Source organism: Dama dama, chromosome 12 (assembly GCF_033118175.1).
Source record: "Dama dama isolate Ldn47 chromosome 12, ASM3311817v1, whole genome shotgun sequence".
In the NCBI taxonomy this organism is placed as follows: domain Eukaryota; kingdom Metazoa; phylum Chordata; class Mammalia; order Artiodactyla; family Cervidae; genus Dama; species Dama dama.
The window spans coordinates 81,366,443-81,390,095 of NC_083692.1; the positions used below are offsets into that span (position 1 = coordinate 81,366,443).

Sequence of the window (23,653 nt, forward strand, 5' to 3'; positions counted from 1 at the left end):
TTTGGGGGTATGTTGATACTTGTCGGTTACTATGACTTCTTTTTTTTCCCCCCTCAATTGCATCAAACCCTTAAAACATGGTGGTAAGTGAGTGATATGCATGCTTTTGGAGTTTGTTTAATCTCCGCTTCAGTCTATACGATGCACAGTTCATAATGTTAACACTTTTCTTCAAGTTTACTTCATTCACTTTCACAACTAATTTGGATTTCAGTTTGCTGTTTAATCCTCATTTACTTTAATTTTTGTACCTTTTTTCTGTAGTTCTGTTCTTTCCCTCTCTCCTGATTTCCCTGTTAGGGGTCAAGTTGTTGTTTTGTTTGACCTGTAAAGAGAGTGGTGCTGCAGATAGTGGTTCAGGTTAGGGAAATGGGAGACCTGAGGCTCTTTGTTCCTTGTAAATGTGAGAGTGAATTTGGGGAGAGAGATGAAGGGGCTGTGAGATGTAGACACTGTTGTGTACAGCAGCTGCTCCCACTTGCAGGCATGGCAGCGACACCAGAGCCACTCTTGCTAAAACCCCTTCATGCAGCCCTTTGCACGTTAATCGGCTTGTTGGGCTGGGAAATGACGTTATTAGTCAGGCACCAGGGTGTACATACATCCGCATTACTGAAGAAAGAAAAGCTCATGGTGTGAAGTGCTTGGGTTGGTGCTGACAGTGTCATGCTTTGAAAAGATGAGCTTGGCGATCGCGATTCCCTCTCCCCTGCTTTTTTTTCTCTTAAAATTGGGAGTAGATTGGTGATATTCTTGAATCAGCTATCTTGCTTTAGAATTTTGTATTTTCGGGTACACAGCCAGAGCACTAAAAATACTCTTAAGTTTGCTGCTGTCAGTCCCTGCAGTGCTGAGTTCCTAGCATGTAGCTGGGTTGGCTTGGCCGGGATGCTGAGCATGTTAGGTTGTTGCGGTGAGGGGGGATGTAGGCCAGGCTCGTGTGTCTCAGTGCCTGGTGCGTCTCTGTATCATTCCACTGTACGACGGCACCCAGGGGTCTCGGGTGTCTGAGTCTTAGTTCCTTCTCTGTACTGTTCAGTAGTGTACTGTTTTCAGTAGTAGAATCCTGTGGACACTGGTGTGTCGCTAGCCTATTGTATTGGCTGATAAGTCATTGGTTTGTGGTTAGTTTTGTTTCCGTTTTTGTTTTGTTTTTGTTTTTGTTTTTTTTTGAAATCTTTTTTGCTCCAGTCACTGTGTGTGCTGGCGGTGGCTTTGCCTCTCCGTTGCCTCGAAGGAACAGGTGGAGCAATGTCTCCCTCTGACAGACATTACTCCTGACGTGTGCTCCTGCAGATGCCTACACTGAGACTGTAATCTCCATAACTGCTTCATGTGCACCAAGCCCCCTTGTGGAATCCTGCTGAGAGTTTTTCTAGAAGCCTTCAGTTCTGAATCATTTAGTCTACCTGACTTTTGTAAAATAAAAAGAAACTAAGAGCACTTAACTTGTTCCCCCACCTTTATGGGCCTTTAAAAAATTCTTGTGTGTCTGTGTATATATGTATACACGCACACACACATATATACACACATACATATAACCCTGATTAAAGGGGACCAAGTTGCCCTTAGTTGAAACAGGAAAGAAAAACTTCATAAATCAGAATCAGAAAATACCAATTTAAGAAGGCACCTAAACTCAGATAATGTAAGTGTTTGATTAAAAAAAAAGAGATAACTCATGGCTCATCTGGGTTCAGGTTCTGGTTTTGGCCAGGGCACAAGAATGAGCCTGTTTTTCTGTCTGAAGTCTTTCCTAGAGGGATGTCAGCACTACTCAGCTTTCTCTGGTCTGTCACAGAACATCCTCTGGTCTGCATACACTTGTTGCTGGCACAGCCCAGCCTGACTGGCCCACTATTAGGTTGAACTATTGTGGCTTCCTCTATCTTATTCTCCAGACTACAGACTCTCGTAAAGATTACAGAACAGCAGGAACAGTGTCCTGTGGGGAAGAGAGGATGTGTGGCTAAACATATGGCACATACACATCCATCTTACATTGCAGGATTGAGTCAAAACTCTGCATGCATTCACCACAAGAAAACAAACAGCAGGATTTTACAACTGAAATGTTGGTCTGTCTTCTCATCTATTTAAGAGTGAACCACTGGAACTTGGGGACAAGATGAGTATAATAATATTGCAGCCTATCTGTCCGCTCCAGTTGCAGTTTTTCATGACAAGCATTCAAAGTGTTAACTAAAACCATTGAAACAACATACCTGCCATTAAAAACCTGAATCTAGAAATAATAACTCCATGAGTGTTTTGCACCTCCAGATGGAATGGCCTTGAATATAAATGCTATGAATAGCCATGTTTGCCACTTGCCGTTTGCTGTTCTATTAACCCTGATGCAGAGTCTCACAGTTTTCTCCCTTCTTCTCCTGTCTCTCAATGGATTATTAAAACCTGAATACCTGTGTAGACGATGAACCAGCTGGGCCAATGTAAGTACTTTGTTGGACTTTGGTTCAGTAGTTTCTGGTTGGGTTATTTTGTATTTGCAGTTTAATTAAAGGGCATAGCTAAGATTATAGGGGAAGACAGTGAATGGAAAGCAGTGTTGCAGTGTAGACTTCTTAGCTGGACATGGAGCTGACTGATAGCCCTTTGATTCCCAGGACAGGCGGTACAGTTTTGTCCTTAGTAGCAATATAAAGTGGAATACCATGCAAAAAAAAAAATGTTTAAAATTCTGCACACCCCATATGTTTAAATTGATACTGTGGGGGAAATGACCAGTGTATCTGAGGCTTCAGGTTTTGTTCATTTCAAGCTAGACTATAGCATGGATAAACTGCCTGGCTCCATTAAATTGTGGGTATTCAAGAGAGACAAAACTACAAATTTTGAATCAATCCCAGATTTGCACTCTTTCCTAGAGCTGGGGACTAAGAAGTCAGAGGCAGAAGTGTGCTCAAATTAGTTCAGTGCCAGAGAGCACAGCCCTGCCTGAATATAATTAAGAAGAGACGAGACAGTGGTATTGAGTAGAGAAAAAGCTACTAACTCACTTTTGTCGTAATTATAGTTTATAAATTAAAGCCCATGTTACCTGGGTATTATCTGCCTTGGGAGTCAAAAGGATCGATTAAGGTTGTAGGCACTTTACACAGGGTGTATTAATTGTGTATTAATATCATGCAAAATTAATATCATGTAAAATTTCTTACTATACCGGGGATGGCAGTAAGTGAAAGAGTCCCTGTATTTCCATGTGTTATACTTTGAAAAGTTGCTACTGACCTTGAGCTTAACTCTTGTAATGCAATTTTTCCTCCAAAGGAAAACCAACTCTACCAACAATCACAAAGATAAAAACTTGCGCCAGAGAAACACAAATTAAATACTACTTATAATGTAAGTATGGACTTCTTTAGAAGTTTTAAGTTATATTCAAATGAATGTGCCTCTTTTGACTTTTTCACAAAGTCTTCAATAGCTGATATTATGTTGCAAGATCTTTCAGTTGATTTCAGAGCTTCCAATACTGATGGAACAAGTTGTCTGTCCAGTGAAGCAGCTGGAAAGGAACATTTTCAGCTGAGTTGTAAAACATAGATGCTTTTCAGAGTGTGTATGATGTTTCAAAGCATCAGCTTACCCCTTTACTTCTTTAAAAAGAGGTAAAAGTTAAATTGTCACCTTCTTAGGTGGATTATTCTGGAGGCCAGTTGGTCCCACTTTGCTTCCGGGGGCAAGGCAAGAATGGTGGCCAGGCACAGCTGGGCCAGAGTGCCTACTGCTTAGGCACATGGAGATCAGAATTTCACACCACATCCCTGAGCATGCTGTTTGAACCAAAGCTTTCTGTGGTGCTTGGTGTCCTATTAAGTGACAGTGCATGTTCCCTTTTAATTTCTGAATACTTTCTTCACAGATCTTTAGGTTCCTGAAACTGGTGGCAACATGACCTGCTAAATTTTCTGCTTGGACCTCTTTGGTTCTTTCCCCTTTCAAGTGAGCAGCACCATGATGACTGTCTAAAGCATGCCTTATTTAGCCTCTCCTGTAAGGGTGATCTAGCCAGGTACATTTTAAACAATGCTTCAGTGTAGAAGGTGTAAACTATTTTGGGCTTGATGTGCTGTGAATGTTGCTTTTATTTTTTATTTTTTGTTAAAATATTTAAATAGAAGTGAAAAGGTGATCTCTGAGGGTCAGATCATGCATGCGCCGTTTTTTACTTAATGCAGCTGTTAAATTGGCAAAGCTCTAAAATGCACTGCTGCCATCTAGTGATACATTTTTGTAAAGTACAGCAAAACATACAGATATATACAGTATATAAATATATATATATATATTTATATTTTTTGGGGTGGGAGAAATCCAAAATAAATGCTTGTTTCATTTTTAAGCTGCTGATACTCATTCCTTATTGTATGTTGTCAGATGAGGAAATTGTTCAGTTCTGGTACATAAAGATGAGTAATATAAACTGAAATCTATAATTTTAAGGGCTTAACCTATGACTTTGATGAGAAGCTGGAACAATTCACTGAATGGATATAATGAATTACAGTATATATGTATGATTGCTTTTAAAGTGATTATTTTTTCTTTTGTTAAATCATGTAAATTCCTAAATCCTTTTGCACTGATGTGTTAAAACCTAATTGTACATTCAGTTAAGGCAAACTTTTATAATTTACCTTTTGTTTTCAATGATCTTGAAATGTTACAGCATGGTATTCTATGCAACTAGTTATTCTTTGAGGTTGACACTGTATTTTTTCATTGATTCGGGTGTAGATTTTCACGCCCAGCAGGGTTCCCACGCGGTGCGTAATTGGTAGATGCATGTACTTGTGTTTTGTGTAATTGCTGAAGTGCAATGATGTAAAAAAAAAAAAGTGGATTCACCTGTTTTTAAAAATAAAACTGATAAAAGGTGTTGGAATAATACTCTTTATTCTCTATAATCTTAGGAGGAAGCATTTTTCCCCATTGCTCCCAATTTCTGTATGTACACAGACTGTTAATCACTCAGCCCTGTCAGCTTTTTTAGTTCCTTTTCCACTTCTTCCACAAATGCCGGGAAGTTCTGATCCATGAGGCACAAGCGTAGAAAGGGGCCTAACCCTTGTGCATTCCATGCAGATTGTTCATAGACAAGTGGCAGCTCCTCTGATGCCATGAGAGACTGTGGGGATTCCAAAAGAGTAGTTTATTAGAGAGTACAGGGGAAAGCAACAGCCTGAATACTAGAACACAGGAAAACTGTCTTAAGGTAAGATTCGGGAAGTGAGACACCAAAAGTCAGTGTTCCTTTACATAATGTTTCTAAATATACATACAGAGTGAGATAAACTGGTATCCTTAGTATTTCAAGTATACCAAAAGTGATTTGCAAAGATACCGACTGCTTTAATGAAGAGTACAGTGCTGATTAAGTTTGTGGATTGAGAAGTCTATCAATGAATGAACTCCACTTAGTTCATCCTTCCCGCCTAATAGGTGGAAGAATGGATGTGAGCTGTTCATCGTATGGAAATTGGGTTCTGAATGTAATAAAGGTTACAAACTGACTATCCCAAGGACACAGCTCGCTGTGTCTTTCTCTGGTTCTGTCCATGAGGCTTGACAAGTAGAGGCATGTGTCCATTGCTAAATGAAGGCAGAACATTTCCATCACCCCCAAAAATTCCCTCATTGCTATCTGCTCTTATTGTCAAACCCTCAACTCTTAGCAATGATCTGTCCTCCATACTGTATATAGTTTTGCCTTTTCTGGAATGTCATACAAATGATGTCATATAATACTGCACGTTTTTCACATGCTTATTTGTCATCTCTCTGTCGTCTTTGGTAACCTGTAGTATTTTAAAGTCAGTTGACTAAGCTGCCAATATTTAAACATGAGGAGAGTTTAAAAAAAAAAAAAGTCTGTGACTGTGCTTGGCAATTTGGAAGATTACGCAAAAGATGCACCGACCCAAGCAACAAAGACGGCTTCAGCTCTGTGTGTGGTCCACCTACCTCTGAGCCTTGACTTAGCCTTATTCACTCCTCATGTTAATTCTGCTAGATAGGTAGGTTTTCTACCCTTTCCATGGATTGCATGGTTTGGTGTATATGTATACAGTTGACATTTCTCAAGGAACTATCTATAATAGAAACTGACTTTTCTAAATTCAAACCAGCTTTTCAGACTATCTAAAGGTAGAAAGAAGAAAATGAAAGTCAAATGAAACCCTCCCTGTTCTCCAGTGAGAGCCACTATTAACATGGTAGTATTATCTCCTTCCAAATTTATTTCGTGTGTGTGTCTTTACTACAAAAGTCAAATCATGTGTGCTGTTTTGTAGCCTTTTAAAAACAATGTACTATGAATATCTTCCAATGTCAACAGATTAAGACAGATGTCACTTTTTATTGACTACATTTTATCCCGCTTATGGTTATGGCACTTTTTAACCACTTGGTATCCCATTAGTGAATAATTGTTCCTATTTTGTTACTATTAAAATTACTGAAAAACATCTTTGTATGTATATTTGTGTAGATGAAATGGTATTATAGGTAATAAGATATTAAATTTTATCTACATTGCTAAATGGCTTTCAAAGAATTTTACCAATTTATATTCAAAGAATGACTTGTCTAGAAGGTTGTAGCAAACAAGTAACATATCTGAGCTAGCCTGATGCTTTTTCTTTATACGCGGTTCTTCTATATGCTGTAAATAAATTGGACCGAGGTTCATCTTTTATAGTAACTGATACTTCCTGAATAAGGATATCGCACCCTACTCTGCTCATGTTTTTCTGTGGCTTAGTCACTCTGATTCAGTTAACCTATAATCCTGGTGCAGATACAAGGCTACAAACTGGGAGTTATGAAGTCTGCCCTGCTGCTCGAAAACAAGGTTTCTAAATTTTGTCATAGTTCTGACTTACTAAAAGAAATAGACATGAATTCTTATTTAGTCTTAATTTTCAGGTTTTAAAATCTGTGACTGCCCATTTATTTTGCGTGAGTGGTGTGCCAGGTGGAGAAACACCCCTATCTTCTTTCTTACACCACTGTTAGCACAGGTTAATAGATAACGTAAAAAGAAAACTTAGGAAAATTGGATATTGATGAATTCCATGCAGCATTTTAGGGAAAGCATGAACTGTTGGCTGAGAACCTGCTGTCAAGCACAGCAGGGAATGCACGCACTGAGACGACGACCAGCCTCAGGAACCCTGAGCCTGAATGAATAGTTCTGCAAGAGTGTTTGGTAACAGCAAAATTCAAGTGGAGGGGCCACGTCCAAAAGCAGTTCTGTGGTAACAGAGCGGAGTCTTCCCAGGGCTCCATACATCCTTAACCTGAGATCCTCACACTGAAGATCTGCCCCTACAGAAACCATGGTTGATCCGATTTCAAATTCATATTGATATCTGTCTTAGAAGAGTTTCCAAATTTCATGTCCAAAGTTAAACTGAAATTCTTACCTTTATTCCTCTTTTAGGATGGTGGTGAATAAATTGTTTATCTCACATATTTAAAGGCTAGAGACCACTTTCTGTCTTTTATTTCCTCAGGAAGATAGTTCTTCAGTATGTGCCATCATGTCTAACCTCACAACAAGGATAGGTGGAAGTGGCCTGTCTCTGTCTTTACCATCTTCTACAGTAACACTTTTAGTTACTGTTCTACAACAGAGGATTGAACAGAGGGACACAAAGTTCTTCGGGATCACTGTTTTCCTGACATGAAAACTGAATGTGGAAATAGGCCCTACCTGAGCTAACCAGGCCACTGAGGTCCTTCCTCCTGGACTGCTTGTGTCAGCTGGCACCCTCTGCTGCTGCTCTGAGTTCTGCAGTGAAACAGCATGCAATTAGACTGGCTGAACATAATCATAAATACCCTAGGCCATTAAAGAAGTGGAACACATGAATTAAAATGTTAAAGAAAATCAGTAAAGGTACTAAAGTCTTTTGTCAGTGTAGTCTGTCCTGGTTTAAGCTTGGCTGTTACCTGATTTACCACAGCAGAGACACAGGAAATCTGAGGCACCGCCCTGTGCCTGCCGTCTTTACGTCTCACAGGCTGGTAGTGCCTTTTCCTGCCTGACACCGTGGCAGACTTCTGTCTTATGAGGCCCAGCCCAGGACCATGTGCTGGTACTGGAGGGCAGTGGACATTGCCCAGCTTCTGATAATTTATAGAAGGTGACAAACCATGATTATTACTCGGGTAATATACATGTTCCTTGTAGAAAAGCAAAATGGGGGCAGGGGGAACACTATAGTTGCAAGATAACCAAATGTAACTTTTAAAAAAATCTCATTTTAGACATTCTGAGGTTATGATTAAGTTCTTCTGTTAGTAAAATTCCTAGATATATTCATTCAACAATGTTTGTGTATACTGTGCACTAGACATTGGGATGAAAAAAGGAAGGGAGCCACAGGAAACCTGCAAGAACCCACAACCCAGTAAGAAACTAACAAGTAAAACAACTTGAATGAAACTGAGGAAGTGCTGGCGTGGAGGGGAGTGTAAGACTTCAGGCTTGTAGTGGAGGGCAGTACAGGAAGGGTGTGTGTGCTAATAAGCAGGAGGGGTAGGAATGCTCCAGAGCCTGAGCTACTTCTTACCGGAGGGGCTGTTCTTAAGCAGAACTGGGGATGTTTTCTAGGCAAACAGAATGAACAAGGTGTAGGAGGAAGCCTGGAGGCATTAGAGACTGCTTCTACCTAAAAACAAAAACTTCTCCAAGAGCCCCACCACCCTTCCTTCCTCGCCACATGCCTGCAGGCTTAGTTGTGTCTGGAAAGCAGTGGCACTTGGAGTACTAACCATCTCCAGATAGTTGCGAGCTGGTGGTATCGCAGGGAGAACCCAAGGCCCTGCCTGGAAGGTGTGTATCAGTATGTTCTGACTGCCAAAGTAAATGTCCTGCTAATTTCAGTGGGTGTTGGCAGAAATGTGTATCTGAAGCATCAAAAATGGGGTGGTGGGACAGAGGAAGAAAAGAACAAAGGAAAGAAAACTAGTTAGGAATACTAAATAAAAGTGAGCTAAAAGGTAAGGGGCTTTAATGAGTCTGGAATCCTTAGGCAAACCCCATTTTTCCTCATCCAGAAAAGTCAGATTCCACTGCTTAGTGTTTCTTCCAGCTCTGAGGTTTTCCTAGGAGACATCAGCTCAGCTCACACCATGTTCTTCAAACAACTAGGGAAGACTAACCAAAACTCATATGCCACATACACTGATCTACAGCCAAGTGTGATGGAAGCAGCGGAAGTCAGAAGGATGGCTCTAAGGACTGGACAGTCCTCCATCTGAGTGCATGCAGAGGGCAGGTTCTGCGCACGCAGTGACAAGCCCTTGGCCGCCACTTCCTGGACTCCTAGTGCTAGCGGAGGAAGAGTTCATCTAGGAGCTGCCGTGGGCTGGGTTGCCTCAGAAGCCCTCAGGTTGAGAAACACCTGGTTAGGCCACAATTAGCAAAATTACAAGGCAGAGGAAAAGTAAAAATATAAGCCAGGAAGTGACTCAAGAACCTGAAAGAAAAAAAAAAAAGATACGGAATTACCTCTAATTTGCAAAAAAAAAGAAAAAAAAAAAAAAACTATTTTAGACAAAAGTAATACAGGGACTGGGAAAAAGATACCTGAATGAGGAGAGCTGCAAGATAACTAAAGCCTGGCCAGAGTTTGCACCTCTGGAGCTGGATTGTGAAAAAGGGAGCACAATACCAAATTTGAACAGCGGAAGCTAAGGGCAGGCCTTAGGAGTTTTTGTCTCCTGCTCTGCAGCCTCAGACACTCCATCTCACTATGGCCCTACTGACTGGTGAGTGCTGACTCTTGATAATAAATAACTGGTATGCTTATTTGTTCACCTGCAAAGCAAGGCAGATCTGAAAAGGTAACAGCACTGGCAGTAATAATGAATCATCTTATTTAGATATCTGCCAGGTATTGTCGTAGGTGCTTTATAGACAGAATTGCAGTCTCACCACGCAGTAAGTGACTTGCTTGAGAACACATAGCTACTAACAGGCAAGGATTCCAACCTAGATCCATGTGGATTCCAAAGTCTATAGTCTTTTGCACAACACTCTATATCTCATCTACCCAGAACAAACTACAGATCCAAGGAGGCCTTGAATACAGAATCAAGAAAAGCCATGAACATTTTCTAGCTGCTTTGGGGATATTTCTACCTAGGTATTTGGGATGAGCTTAAATAGAGGGCCAGGGCCTTCATCTGCCACTGTAGTTAAAAGACCCACAGCCTCTTTAAGGTACTGTCTCAGTTTTTCTTTTTTTAGATAATTGTATTTAGGTTCTACCCTGACGTGTGTATGTCTTTACTATATGTATGTCCTCTATATCATTACCTTTATGAGGCATTCCAGACCTAGTTCCCAAATGCTGGGACCTTATTTGGTTCTTGTTGCACCCCATGCATGCACTGGGTACTATAATCTCAATCTAATAGCTGGTCAGTGACACCTACAAAGAAAGGCAATCTATTTAAGGGGTAAAGGATCGTAAGCATCAAAGTATCTTATAATAAGCCATATCATTCCATTTTTAGAGAGGGGATTATTAATAAAACAGAAGCTGATGAGGCAAAATGTTTTAAATTAGATCCAAGATTTGTAAGAAAACCAGCTTTAGTGTTAAGACATGTTCACAAAAAGTCATGCAGAAACAAATGGGAAGAATTCTAAAACATTAAAATATGATATGGCAAACTAAATGTAATCAAAGGGAAACCCGTACAGTACTTGTTTAAAGAAAAACATTTTATGATAAACAATATAAAATCTGTTTGCCCCAGATACACTATAAAAAGAAAGTTGGTGATAAAACAGTAAAAATGAATTGTCTTGGCCCAGTTAGTTTAAGGGGAACTTACAGGACGAAGTAATGGAAAGCCAGGTTTGGAAAGTCATTGCTCAAAATAAATAAAAAACCCAGCCTGAAACTGGAATTTCATCCTAAGAGCAGAGGTAACCTATGCTAGCAGCATGTGGGACTATGCCGATGAAATGCTTGAAGATGTACCTGCAGGAGAAATTCTAGAATTGATTCTCAAAAGTTTTATCACAAGACTCCTTTACATTCCTACAAACCACTGAGGCCCTCAGCTTTTGAATTACATCTATCTGATATTTATATGTTAGGAATTAAAACAAATTTTAACTATTCATTTAAAATTATAAATCCATTATATGTTAGTATTAAAAACATATTAATGAAAATAACTTTCCTAACACAAAAATACAATGATTTTTGCAATTCTCTTTTAATATCTAGCTGGACTCTCATTTACTTCTGCACTCAATCTGACAACATATTGCTTTGGTTGAAGTACATAAAATCTGGCTTCATACAGATATATAGATGGAAAAAGTTATTTTTTAAAAATGTTTTTCAGGTAATTATGGATACTCTGATCTGACATCAAAATTCAACAAGTGATAGTTTCTTAAAGGCTAGTTTCAACACAATCTTAAATCATAGCAATGAACTTTTAAATTATTATATTAAAATCCTTTGGTCTGAGGAATCTCTGGACTGTTCCATAGCAGCTGTGCCAGTTTACATTCCCATCAAGAGTGTACCAAGGGTTCCCTTTTCTCCATACCTTGACTTTTTGACAACAGCCATTCTAATAGGTGTGAGGATATCTCACTGGTTTTGATTTGCATTTCCCTGATACGTGACGCTAAGCATCTTTTCATGTGTCTGTTAGCTATCTGTATGTCTTTAGAAAAATGTCTATTCAGGCCCTCCGCCCATTTTATAATTTTTTTTTATGTTGATTTGTATGAGTTCTTTTCAGTATGTTGAATAGTAACCCTTTATCAGATATACCATTTGCAAATATCTTCTCCCATTCAGTAGGGAGCCTTTTTATTTTGTTAATAGCCTCCCTTGTTGTGTAACAGTGATCACAAAAAACAGTGATTTTTTTTTTTTTTTTAGTTTTGCTGGTATTTCCCTTGCTTGAGGAGATCCATAAAAATATTGCCAAGACTGATGTCAAAAGTGTACTGCCTATGTTTTCTTCTAGGAGTTTTATGGTTTCAGGCCTTACATTTAAGTGTTTAATCCCTTTTGATTTTATTTTTGTATGATTTTATATGGTAGGAGGAAGTCCAGTTTTCCCAACACCATTTATTGAAGAGAAATTTTAAAAAACCCCACAGGACTAGCATATGATACAGTAATCCCACTTCTGGGTATTTTTCCAAAGAAAACAAAAACATTCAAAAAGATATTTGCACCCCTATGTTCACTGCAGCAATATTCACAGAAGCCCAGATACGGGAGCAAATTAACCCTAAGTGTTTGTTGATAGATGACTGGATAAAGAGAATATGATATTATTCAGCCATAAAAAACATCTTGTCACTTGTGACAAAATGGATGGACTTAGAAGGTATTATGCTAAATGAGAGATATCAATAACCTCAGATATGCAGATGACACCACCCTTATGGCAGAGAGTGAAGAGGAACTAAAAAAGCCTCTTGATGAAAGTGAAAGAGGAGAGTGAAAAAGTTGGCTTAAAGCTTAACATTGAGAAAACTAAGATCATGGCATCTGGTCCCATCACTTCATGGGAAATAGATGGGGAAACAGTGGAAATAGTGTCAGACTTTATTTTTGGGGGCTGCAAAATCACTGCGGATGGTGACTGGAGCCATGAAATTAAAAGACGCTTACTCCTTGGAAGGAAAGTTATGACCAACCTAGATTAGCATATTAGAGACATTACTTTGCCAACAAAGGTCCATCTAGTCAAGGCTATGGTTTTTCCAGTGGTCATGTATGGATGTGAGAGTTGGACTGTGAAGAAAGCTGAGTGCCGAAAAATTGATCAAAAATTTTGAACTGTGGCATTGGAGAAGACTCTTGAGAGTCCCTTGGACTGCAAGGAGATCCAACCAGTCCATCCTGAAGGACGTCAGTCCTGGGTGTTCATTGGAAGGACTGATGCTGAAGCTGAAACTCCAATACTTTGGCCACCTCATGTGAAGAGTTGACTCACTGGAAAAGACCCTGATGATTGGGGGCAGGAGAGAAGGGGATGACAGAGGATGAGATGGCTAGATGGTATCACCGACTCGTTGGGCATGAGTTTGAGTAAACTCCGGGAGTTGGTGATGGACAGGGAGGCCTGGCGTGCTGCGATTCATGGGGTCGCAAAGAGTCGGACACGACTGAGCAACTTAACTGACTGAACTGAATGCTAAATGAAGTAAATCAGAGAAAGACAAGAACTGTATGATTTCACTTATATGTGGAAATTAAAAGGCATGAATAAACAACTAGACTCATAGATACAGAGAATAAACAGATGGTTGCTAGAGGAGAGGGGAATGGGACAGTAAAATAGAGAAATAGGTGAGGGAAGTTAACAGGTAAAAAAACAAACAATCCATTGATCTAGTTCATACTTCAGATCTTTCATCCATGCATGGTTTTGTAGCACCATGTATTTGCTATTTGAAAAATACTGGTTCACTGGATTGTACAGATCTTCCACATGTTGAAACATTTTGTGATGTAGTTATTTTAAAAATCATGTTCATTACCAGTACCATCAAGAAAGTCTTCTGGGTTAGGAAGCTGTGAAGCTCAAGTGGCAGATACAAGTTTTCCAAGATTCTAATTTTCACTTGGAAAGGTTATTTCATCATTGTCAAATACTATAAATTGTCTTCTTGAAGTAACAGGATTACTACATTCACTTGAGAAAATGGCCACCAGTCACCCAAATCTGAATAATTGTAGTTCGTCTGTTGTTAAGTGGTAATGGTGTTCCATAAAGAGAGGCTGGTTCAGCACCCAGTGCTGCCATGCGGGTGCTTTCCTAGGAGAAAGCCGTCGTGCTTCAGAACACAGATGGTTTTGTTAGTTGGTTCTCACTGCAGTGACAGTGAAGAAAGAACACGACTACTGGAACGGCTAGATGCCACCGCCTTGATCTATGCTAAGGTGACAGGAGCTTTGCTCACAGTGCTTTTGTCCCATTAAATAACAAGTATCAATACAGGAAAAGGACAAATAATCTGTTAATATTATTGCAGAAATAATATGGACTTTCTGGACTCCTGAAAAGGTCTCAGGGAAGGGTCCATGGATCATACTCTGAGAACCACTGTACTATAGTTAACACCCATGATACACCTGAAACTCCCAGCTAATCTAATTTCTAGCCTTATAGGTAACTATAGTGAGAATCAACCTTGAATTAAAAAAGTAACTCAGTGTTTTCTTTGGAATAATGTCTATTCAAGTCCTCTGCCCATTTTTTAATCAGATTGTTTTATATGATACTGAATTATATCAGTTCTTGTTATTTTGGGTATTAACCCTTTACTGGATGTATCATTTGAAAATACCTCCTCCCACTCAATAGGCTGTCTTTTTGTTTTGTTGTTCATTTTCTTTACTATGCAAAGCTTTTTAGTTGGATTTAGTCCATTTGTTTGTTTTTTGCTTTTGTTGCCCTTGCCTGAGGCACATGAAAAGATGCTCAGCATCACTCATCATCAGAGAACTGCAAATCAAACCACAAGATGATACCTCACAACTGTCAGAATGGCTATCAGAAAGACAAGTAGTAAAGTGTTGGTCAGGATGTGGAGAAAAGGGAATGCTTATGCACTACTGGTGGGAATGTAAATTGGTAGCTACTATGGAAAACAGTACGGTGGTTTCTCTAAAAATTAAAAACAATTATCATATGATCTAGTAATTCCACTTCTGGGTATTGATCCAAAGAAAACAAAAACTAATTCAAAAAGATATTTTCCCCCCTATGATTACTGAAGCATTGTTTACAGTGGCCATAGATGAGGTATGTGTGTGTATATGTATACACACACACACACTGGAATAAATACAAAAATGAGGGGGGGGTGTGTGTGTGTGTATAGGGTGGGCCAAAAAGTTCATACACACACACACTGGAATAGATACAAAAATATGTGTGTGTGTGTGTAGGGTGGGCCAAAAAGTTCATTTGGGTTTTTCCCTATGATGTTAGAAAAACCTGCATGAACTTTTTAGCCCACCCAATATATACACAATAAAATATGTAGTATCTAAAAACAAATATAAAATGACTCATAAACACAGAGAACAAACATGGCTGCAGAACTGGGGGGGGAAAGGCACAGCAGGTGAATGAGATTATGAAGCACAAACTTCCCATTATAAGTGAATGGGCTTCCCTAGTGATCCAGTGGTTAAGAATCCCCCTGCCAATTCAAGGGACATGGGTTCGGTCCCTGGCATGGGACCCCACATGCGGTGGAGCAACTAAGCAAGCCCATGTGCCACAACTACTGAAGCCCCCGCGCCTAGAGGCTGTGCTCTGCAACAAGAGAAGCCACTGCAATGAGAAGCCCACACACTGCAACCAGAGCAGCCCCACTAACTGCAACCAGAGAAGACAGAAGTCGGAACAGCAGTGAAGACCCAGTGCAGCCAAAAATAAGTCTTTTTTAAAAAAGTAAAAACAAATGAGTCACAGGGATATAATGTACAGCACAGGAAATATAGTCAATAATATTGTAATACTTTTGTATGGTGACAGATGGTAATTAAATGTCATTTTGTATAAAAATATCAAATCACTATTGTATACATGAAACTAACACTATGATTATATATATATGTCAATAAAAGTAAGTCACTCAACATTAGATATCTTTAAGCTACAAATGTGGTGGACGTGGCAAATTCCACTGTGATTTTGGCCCCCACAGCATCACCTTCTCAGGTTTCTCATCCACCTACTTGCCTACTTACGCCATACTGTGGTGGGATGCTTTGCACACAGCCCTTCCCCTGGCCAGGACTTGGCCTGAACTCCTGGCTGATTCCGTCGGGCACCTGGACGGTGATGTACTGGGCTAGGTTCTGCACGCAGCTGTAGCAGTGTTCCAGTGCCTGCTCTCTGGAGCCTCCACTGAACTGTACCCGGAACATACGACTCTTGTTCTGTATGACAAATCAAAAGTTATCCTCAGCAACCCTCGTCATATCACTTTACTTCTACTGTGGGGTCTTCCCTTTGTTTGAAGGGGAAGGGGTGTCAATAAGGGAGCAGTTACCCTAGATTGTCAATGTGCACATAGAAAAGCCAGTAATTAGTTTTCTTTTCCCTTTTGGGAGCTGTGCCTCATAATATATTCACTTCCTTCAGGGGACTGACATCAGCAAAAATGGAAAAGCCCATCATAAAGATTAGGAAGGTCACTATACTGACTGCAGTAAAAGATCCATGTTTCATCTTACTTTGGAACAAAGATTTCATACCGTCTAATTGCTTAGGTGGAGCATCAGTGAAGCCAACAATCCTGGCTGAACAAAATTTTCCAAACCTGAGTATATAAAAGAGCTAGCCAGATAGACACCACGTTAAACAAGCCAGTGAATCTGAAAAACAAAATGGGGGATCTGGGGACAGGCAAATGCTGACAGCCAATGTATCTCATTAATTTGCAGTGCCCTTTTATCCTTAAAGAGGCCAGACTTACCTACAAATCACAGACAAATCAATCACGTGCTGCCTTTAATTAGCTGTATGATTTATATCCCCTGGCAAACCAGCAAATGTGGGAGAGATGCAATTAAAATTTTTAAGTGGCAACTACATCAAATTTATTTTACTGTAATTTTAAAAATAGAACTAAATTGTAACAATAACAATAAGCCTATTATTTTAACAGAATTAGTTTCCTTTTTTCTAGTCCAATATCTTCTCTAGTTTTAGAAGACTCAGTTTACCCAAAAGCCACCCCAAATAGGCAATATGTATTGTGTACCTTTATTCAATTTCTTCTGTAAAGAAATTCAGATGCTAACATAGTAACAGTATTTTGTATTTTTTAAATACACAAATCACGTTGCTAACTGGAAAATGTTTATACAGTGGAAGTGAGAAATAGATTTAAGGGACCAGATCTGATGGAGTGCCTGATGAACTATGGACGGAGGTTCATGACATTGTACAGGAGACAGGGATCAAGACCATCCTCATGGAAAAGAAATGCAAAAAGGCAAAATGGTTGTCTGAGGAGGCCTTACAAATAGCTGTGAAAATAAGAGAAGTGAAAAGCAAAGGAGAAAAGAAAAGATATTCCCATCTGAATGCAGAGTTCCAAAGAAGAGCAAGGAGAGATAAGAAAGCCTTCCTCAGTGATCAATGCAAAGAAATAGAGGAAAACAATAGAATGGGAAAGACTAGAGATCTCTTCAAGAAAATTAGAGATACCAAGGGAACATTCCATGCAAAGGTGGGTTAGATAAAGGACAGAAATGGTATGGACCTAACAGAAGCAGAAGAAGAGGTGGCAAGAATACACAGAAGAACTGTACAAAAAAGATCTTCATGACTCAGATAATCACAATGGTGTGATCACTCACCTAGAGCCAGACATCCTGGAATGTGAAGTCAAGCAGGGCTTAGGAAGCATTATTACGAATAAAGCTAATGGAAGTGACAGAATTCCAGCTGAGCTATTTCCAATACTAAAAGATGATGCTGTGAAAGTGTTGCATTCAATATGCTAGCAAATTTGGAAAAAAGAGCAATGGCCACAGGACTGGAAAAGGTCAATTTTCATTCCAATCATAAGAAGGACAGTGCCAAAGAATGTTCAATCTACTGCACAATTGCGCTCATTTCCCATGCTAGCAAGGTAATGCTCAAAATTCTTCAAGTCAGGCTTTGGCAGTACATGAACCAAGAACTCCCAGATGTACAAGCTGGATTTAGAAAAGGCAGAGGAACCGGAGATCAAATTGCCAACATCCACTGAGTCATAGAAAAAGCAAGCTAATTCCAGAAAAACATCTACTTCTGCTTCATTGACTACACTAAAGCCTTTGACTGTGGGAATCAAAACAAACTGTGGAAAATTCTGAAAGAATTGGGAATACCAGACTACATTACCTACCTCCTGAGAAACCTGTACACAGGTCAAGAGGCAACAGTTAGAACCAGACATGGAACAGCTGGTTCAAAATTGGGAAAGGAGTATGCCAAGGCTGTGTATTGTCACCCTGCTTATTTAATTTATATGCAGAGTACATCATGTGAAATGCTGGGCTGGATGAATCACAAGCTGGAATCAAGACTGCCAGGAGAAATATCAATAATCTCAGATATGCAGATGACACCATCTTAATGGCAGAAAGCAAAGAGGAACTGAAGAGCCACTTGATGAAGATGAAAGAGGAGAGCAAAAAAGCTGGCTTGAAACTCTCAACATTCAAAAAATGAGGATCATGGCATCCAATGCCATCACTTCATAGCAAACAGGTGCAGAAAAAATTGAAACAGTGATAAGACTTTATTTTCTTGGGTTCCAAAATAACTGCAGATGGTGACTGCAGCCATGAAATTAAAAGACGCTTGTTCCTCGGAAGGAAAGCTATGACAGAACTAGACAGTGTATTAAAAAGTAGAGACATCAGACATCACTTTGCCGACACAGGCCCACATAGTTGAAGCTATGATTTTTCCAGCAGTCATGTACAGATGTGAGAGTTGGACCATAAAGAATGCTGAGCACCAAAAAATTGATGCTTGCAAACTGCAGTACTGGAGAAGACTCTTGAGAGTCCCTTGGACAGCAAGGAGATCAAACCATCAATCCTAGAGGAAATCAACCCTGAATATTCATTTGAAGGGCTGATGCTGAAGCCGAACCTCAATACTCTGGCCACCTGATGAAAAGAGCCAACTCACTGGAAAAGACCCTGATGCTAGGAAAGATTGAGGGCATGAGGAAAAGGGTGTGACAGAGGATGAGACAGTTGGATGGCTCGATGGACATGAGTTTGGGGAAACTCCAGGAGATAGTGAAGGAGAGGGAAGCCTGACGTGCTGCAGTCCGTGGGGTCGCAAAGAGTCGGACACAACTTAGTGATGACGAACAATGACAAAAGTGGTGACTTATATGTTAAAGTGTTCCTACCCTCCTTCAAAATACTTAATTTCAAGTTCTTACAACTAATAGAAAACTCCTCGAAGAAACGAATGTTAAGGATAAGTGCCTGTCTCTTTATACTTATCTTTATGTACACACAAGAAAATGAGGTTTCACCTTCAGGGAAGCGTTGGGTCCATTAAATACTGACTCACAAGTGTGAATGGCATCTCCATGCAGAGATCTTAAGCTGCAGGCTCTGTAGCTAATGTTACAGGGTATCAGCAACGCGAAGACATGGGCCCAGTCAGCACCACGCAGGAAGACAGCCGAGGAGATGTGAGAATCTCCCCACCACTAGCAGTGAATTCCTCTAAGCAGAAATTGGGGATGGGGGAGTATGGACAAAGGACTTCAACATTGCTTTGAAACCAAGAGGTGATACTCAAGGCTGAGGCCAGAGAAAACCATGAAAATATTCTTCAGTGAGTTACGGGAGGTGAGTCAAGACAGTGGGTTTAGGATTATTCCTTTGAATCAGTCTTTTCACATAGGGAATTACATGTTGACTGTTAGCCAATCAGCCAAGATCATTTTGATTACAATTACTGAAAAAAAAAAGAAGCCCATATTACAAGTAGGCACATCTTTTACAATCTACTTATTTCAGCCAAAGAGAAAAGAAACATAATCTTTATTGCCCCTTGAATTTAAGTTATGTTAAATTTCTGTTAAAGGAACAAACATTTTATTTCTAAATACTTTTATTTATCAATTTACAGAAAAAAATGTTTGTTTTGCAATACTTGTCTAACTACAAGTTATCCAAGTCAAGAAGCAAAAAAGTTGTGTACCCTTTGCCAAGTAAGGCAAAAATAACAATCTGTTGGCTCAGTATTAATATAATGAAGGATTAAAAAAGTGAAACAAATAATGATCTTGATAGGAGTTAAAATTTAATATGTAACCCTGATAAAAGTTTTAGTAAATAAACTATAGTTGAAAGAGTATCTCCCTAACATGGTAAAGAATATCCAATCAACAGCCAGAAATATTCTTAATGTCTACACACTTGTTCCCATTCAAATCAGCAAGATGTCAAGGATGACTGTATAACTGTCAAATTACAGTGTTCTGGAAGGTCTAGATAATCCAGTAAGGTGAGAAAAGTAGTAAGTATAAACTATGGGAAGAAAATTATCATTGTTTGCAGATTATAAAATTACTTTCCTAGAAATTAAATTATCAGAGCTAACAATAGTTTAGTAAGGAGGCTAAATTTAAAATACTTCAGAAAAAATCTAGTAATAGGCAGCTATCTTTGGATAAAGAATACCATTCCAATAACAACAGGCAAAAGGATCCTAAACTTGAATATTTAAAAATCTACATATAAAGTATATGGTATATACACAAATAATCACCTTTAAAATTATATAACTACACAAAATACAAGCATCTAACATGCAATCTCTATACATAGAGAGTCTAAAGATTTTGAAGAGGAAAATTAGGCAAAAGCAATAGACGGTGATTCACAGAAGAAATACAGATGGCTGGCTAACAAACACACAAAAAAACATTCATTCTCACTAGTTACCAAAGAAATGCAAATTAAAGGAAGATGCTCATTTTTGCTTATCAAATTAGAAATTAGTTTTTAAATTACATCACCCTGTTGGAGAGGATGTGGACAAATAGGCATTTTGACAGATCGTTAGTGCTGTAGAAACAGGAACAACCTATCTGGAGGGCACATTTACAAAATAAACATTCATACTTCTAGTACTTTTATCTCAAGAACTCTGTAAATAAATCCTAATGAAAATCAAAACATTTTTACAATAGTGAAAAATCAGGAATTTGTTACCCTATTCACGGTGCATCGAAAGAACAAAAATACTAGGTAGTCACAGAAAATCATGTTTCAGAAAGACTAAGAAATGCCTTGGTATAATGTTCCAGATATAATGTTAAGTGAGGAAAGCAGGATACAAAGCCCTCTGTATACCACAATCCCAAAATTATAAATTATCTATATGGCAGACACTGTTCACTGCATGAGGCAATCCATACCAGAGGCTGGAAAAGCCAAAACATTCACTGGCTAATCTTGGCAGATTGGGATGACCACATTACACCGTTTTGGTCCCTGAGACAGAAGGAGACATCTTTCGGGGACTGTGGGAGGTAGAGAGCCTTACAGGGAAGTTTATGCTTTCCTCACAAAAGGAATAGGTGAAGCTGGTTTCCCAGGAATGGAATTATGACAGGGCTGCAGTAGCCATTTTGAAACTGTGAAGGAGAGGCCAACGGACCCGCAGAGGCACTGACTCGGGCGCAGTGGAGCTGCGGAGCCAACTGCCGGCAGCCGCCTGCTTCTGGCTCGTCCACTTGGTGAGAACAATAACCCTTTATTTTGCGGGGGGCCATTACACCTGGATTTTCAGTCACATGCATCTGAACATTGTCCTGACTGATACAATACACATGCCTAGTAAAAACTTAAAAATGTTAATAATGATTACTTTTGAGCAGTCAAATTATTTCCCCTTTACAGTTATTTTTTAAAAATTTAATAACAATCAGAAAAAAAATTAAAACTCAAATATCAGACACTTGGCATAGTATAACTTTTTAGAAGACACATATCCTCAGTCAATGTGACACCATCGATAGGAGTCAGGAGACCAACGGGTGGTCCAGTTTTCTGATAGCTAGCTGGCTACTGGCTTATGTTGAATTCAGTCCCCTCACATGTAAAATGAAAACAGGGGCTCCTGAATGTTTTGAGTACGTGCTCCAGACCCCTTTGGCAGTCAGATGAAGCCAGAGGATCCCTTCTCAGAACAATGTTTTTAATCACATAAAATATATGAGTTCAAAGGAAACCAATTATACTGAAGAAGTGAAGTGAAGTGAAGTGAAGTCGCTCAGTCATGTCCGACTCTTTGCGACCCCATGGACTGTAGCCTATCAGGCTCCTCAGTCCATGGAATTTTTCAGGCAAGAGTACTGGAGTGGGTTGCCATTTCCTTCTCCAGGGGATCTTCCTGACCCAGGGATCGAACCCAGCTCTCCAGCATTGTAGGCAGACGCTTTACCGTCTGAGCCACCAGGGAAGCCCAATTATACTGAAGTATACTTAAATAATTTATCACACTATTAACAGTAATTTATACTCTAATAAGATATATGCTTCCTTATTAATGTACTCAATAAAAAGATCCAGCAGCAGGACTAACCACCGCCATAACATTGGGGTGTGATGAGCGTAAATGACATTGAAGATATCTGAAACAGCTAAAAAGTGATATGAAGACATTTGATTTCTACTGGTGCAAATGTGGTCTGATGCCAACAGGCATTGTTGAACAAAATTATAAATTTCAGTGACCTTTAGGTCAGTGAAAATCCATGCAGTTCATGGACCCTCTGAATTCTCTGGGGATCCTCTGGAGTGGCTGGTGCTCTGAAGACCTCTTTCAACTCTCAGTCTATGAGCCCAATTAAAAATTAGGATCTTTTACCTGAACTTCAGTATTATCTAGTCAGTGAATGTTAACAGATTGGTTTTTACAGTTATTTCTGAAAGAAAATAATACAGGTGATTAGTTTTCATGTTGCTTTCATGAGGATCATTCTTTATGTTTAATACAGCCAAGTAAGCAAATAAAAAGGAATTTTATTATTTAGTATTAAAGAGAAAAATGAAAAGACATTCAGTGAAGCATTTGAAAGCACACCCCTTTCAAAATCTAAATAGCACGACAAACAATGATGTAACTCCACCTTCTCCCAATTTGTGCTGGGAGATGGAGACTGGTCGCAGAGCTCTGTCATACAGGTATTGACAGATCAGTCAAAGCCCTGGTTCTTCAGCAACATCCCCTTAGTAACTATGCTTCTGCCTCTCAATAGTCCTTGTTTCATGTTTTGCTCAGAATGCAAATCTTTCTTGAACAAATGTGTTCTTCCCAGGACCAATTCACCTGCAAAGAGACGCTCCTGCACCCACTCCCACACACACTTAGTAGATGAGAAGTGTATGAACAGCTGCTTAAAAACAGTTGGCCACGCAGAATCTTACCTTTATTGTTGTTCCAAACAACAGACAATCCATGCGTCTTACAATCTTCAACCAGTTCTTGCTACCAATGAGTGAAAACCCCTCCTGAAACAAAATAATTAAGCAAAATTAGCAACAGAAGCAAAAGAGACAGGAAGAATAGCTGTGATGCCGCTCCTTCCTATCAGAAAGTTGTCTATTTAGTTATTCTAGAACTTAAGCACAACAGAAATGGCGCAGTATCACCAGCTGCGTCCAAGGAGCCCCAGTACCTCAGTGCCCTTCCTGAGTCGTGGTCAACACTAACAGTCTCAGCCTGCATGGCTTTTCTTAACCTTCTCATATAGGAAATCAACACACTGTTTTAAAGATAGCAAATGCCTATAGTCCTATTTGCTATAAAATACAATGTTACACCTCTAGGATTTGGCAAAATACGAGTTTATAATTCCTGGAAGCCAAAGGTTTCCATTATACTAATTAAGTTATCTGCCACATCCCAACTATTTAGTGAGATTTCTCTACATGAGAATCTTATTTTTGATTCCTATGAATGGAAGAATGAAAGCAATTTGGTTTTGGATGTTGAATGTCTAGTTCTTTATTTCAATCTGAAAAAACAAAACAGGCAAAGAGAGCAGTAGAGGGAGGGCACATAAATC

The 23,653-nt window shown here is 39.4% G+C and overlaps 2 protein-coding genes across 2 annotated transcripts in view; one reads left to right on the forward strand and one right to left on the reverse strand.

Moving 5' to 3' along the window:
- NPTN (neuroplastin) overlaps positions 1-4,915 on the forward strand; it is a 64,101-nt gene extending 59,186 nt beyond the window's left edge. The window contains exons 6-8 of the mRNA XM_061158320.1: positions 2,435-2,456; positions 3,295-3,369; positions 3,890-4,915. Of these exons, the coding sequence (XP_061014303.1) occupies positions 2,435-2,456; positions 3,295-3,355 (83 nt within the window). The 3' untranslated portion in view covers positions 3,356-3,369; positions 3,890-4,915. The remainder of the gene's footprint in view (positions 1-2,434; positions 2,457-3,294; positions 3,370-3,889) is intronic.
- A 75-nt stretch (positions 4,916-4,990) lies between these two features.
- REC114 (REC114 meiotic recombination protein) overlaps positions 4,991-23,653 on the reverse strand; it is a 108,680-nt gene continuing 90,017 nt past the window's right edge. Inside the window, exons 3-6 of the mRNA XM_061157908.1 lie at positions 23,013-23,096; positions 15,795-15,986; positions 7,745-7,822; positions 4,991-5,155 (exon numbers count right to left, since the gene is read on the reverse strand). Of these exons, the coding sequence (XP_061013891.1) occupies positions 4,991-5,155; positions 7,745-7,822; positions 15,795-15,986; positions 23,013-23,096 (519 nt within the window). The remainder of the gene's footprint in view (positions 5,156-7,744; positions 7,823-15,794; positions 15,987-23,012; positions 23,097-23,653) is intronic.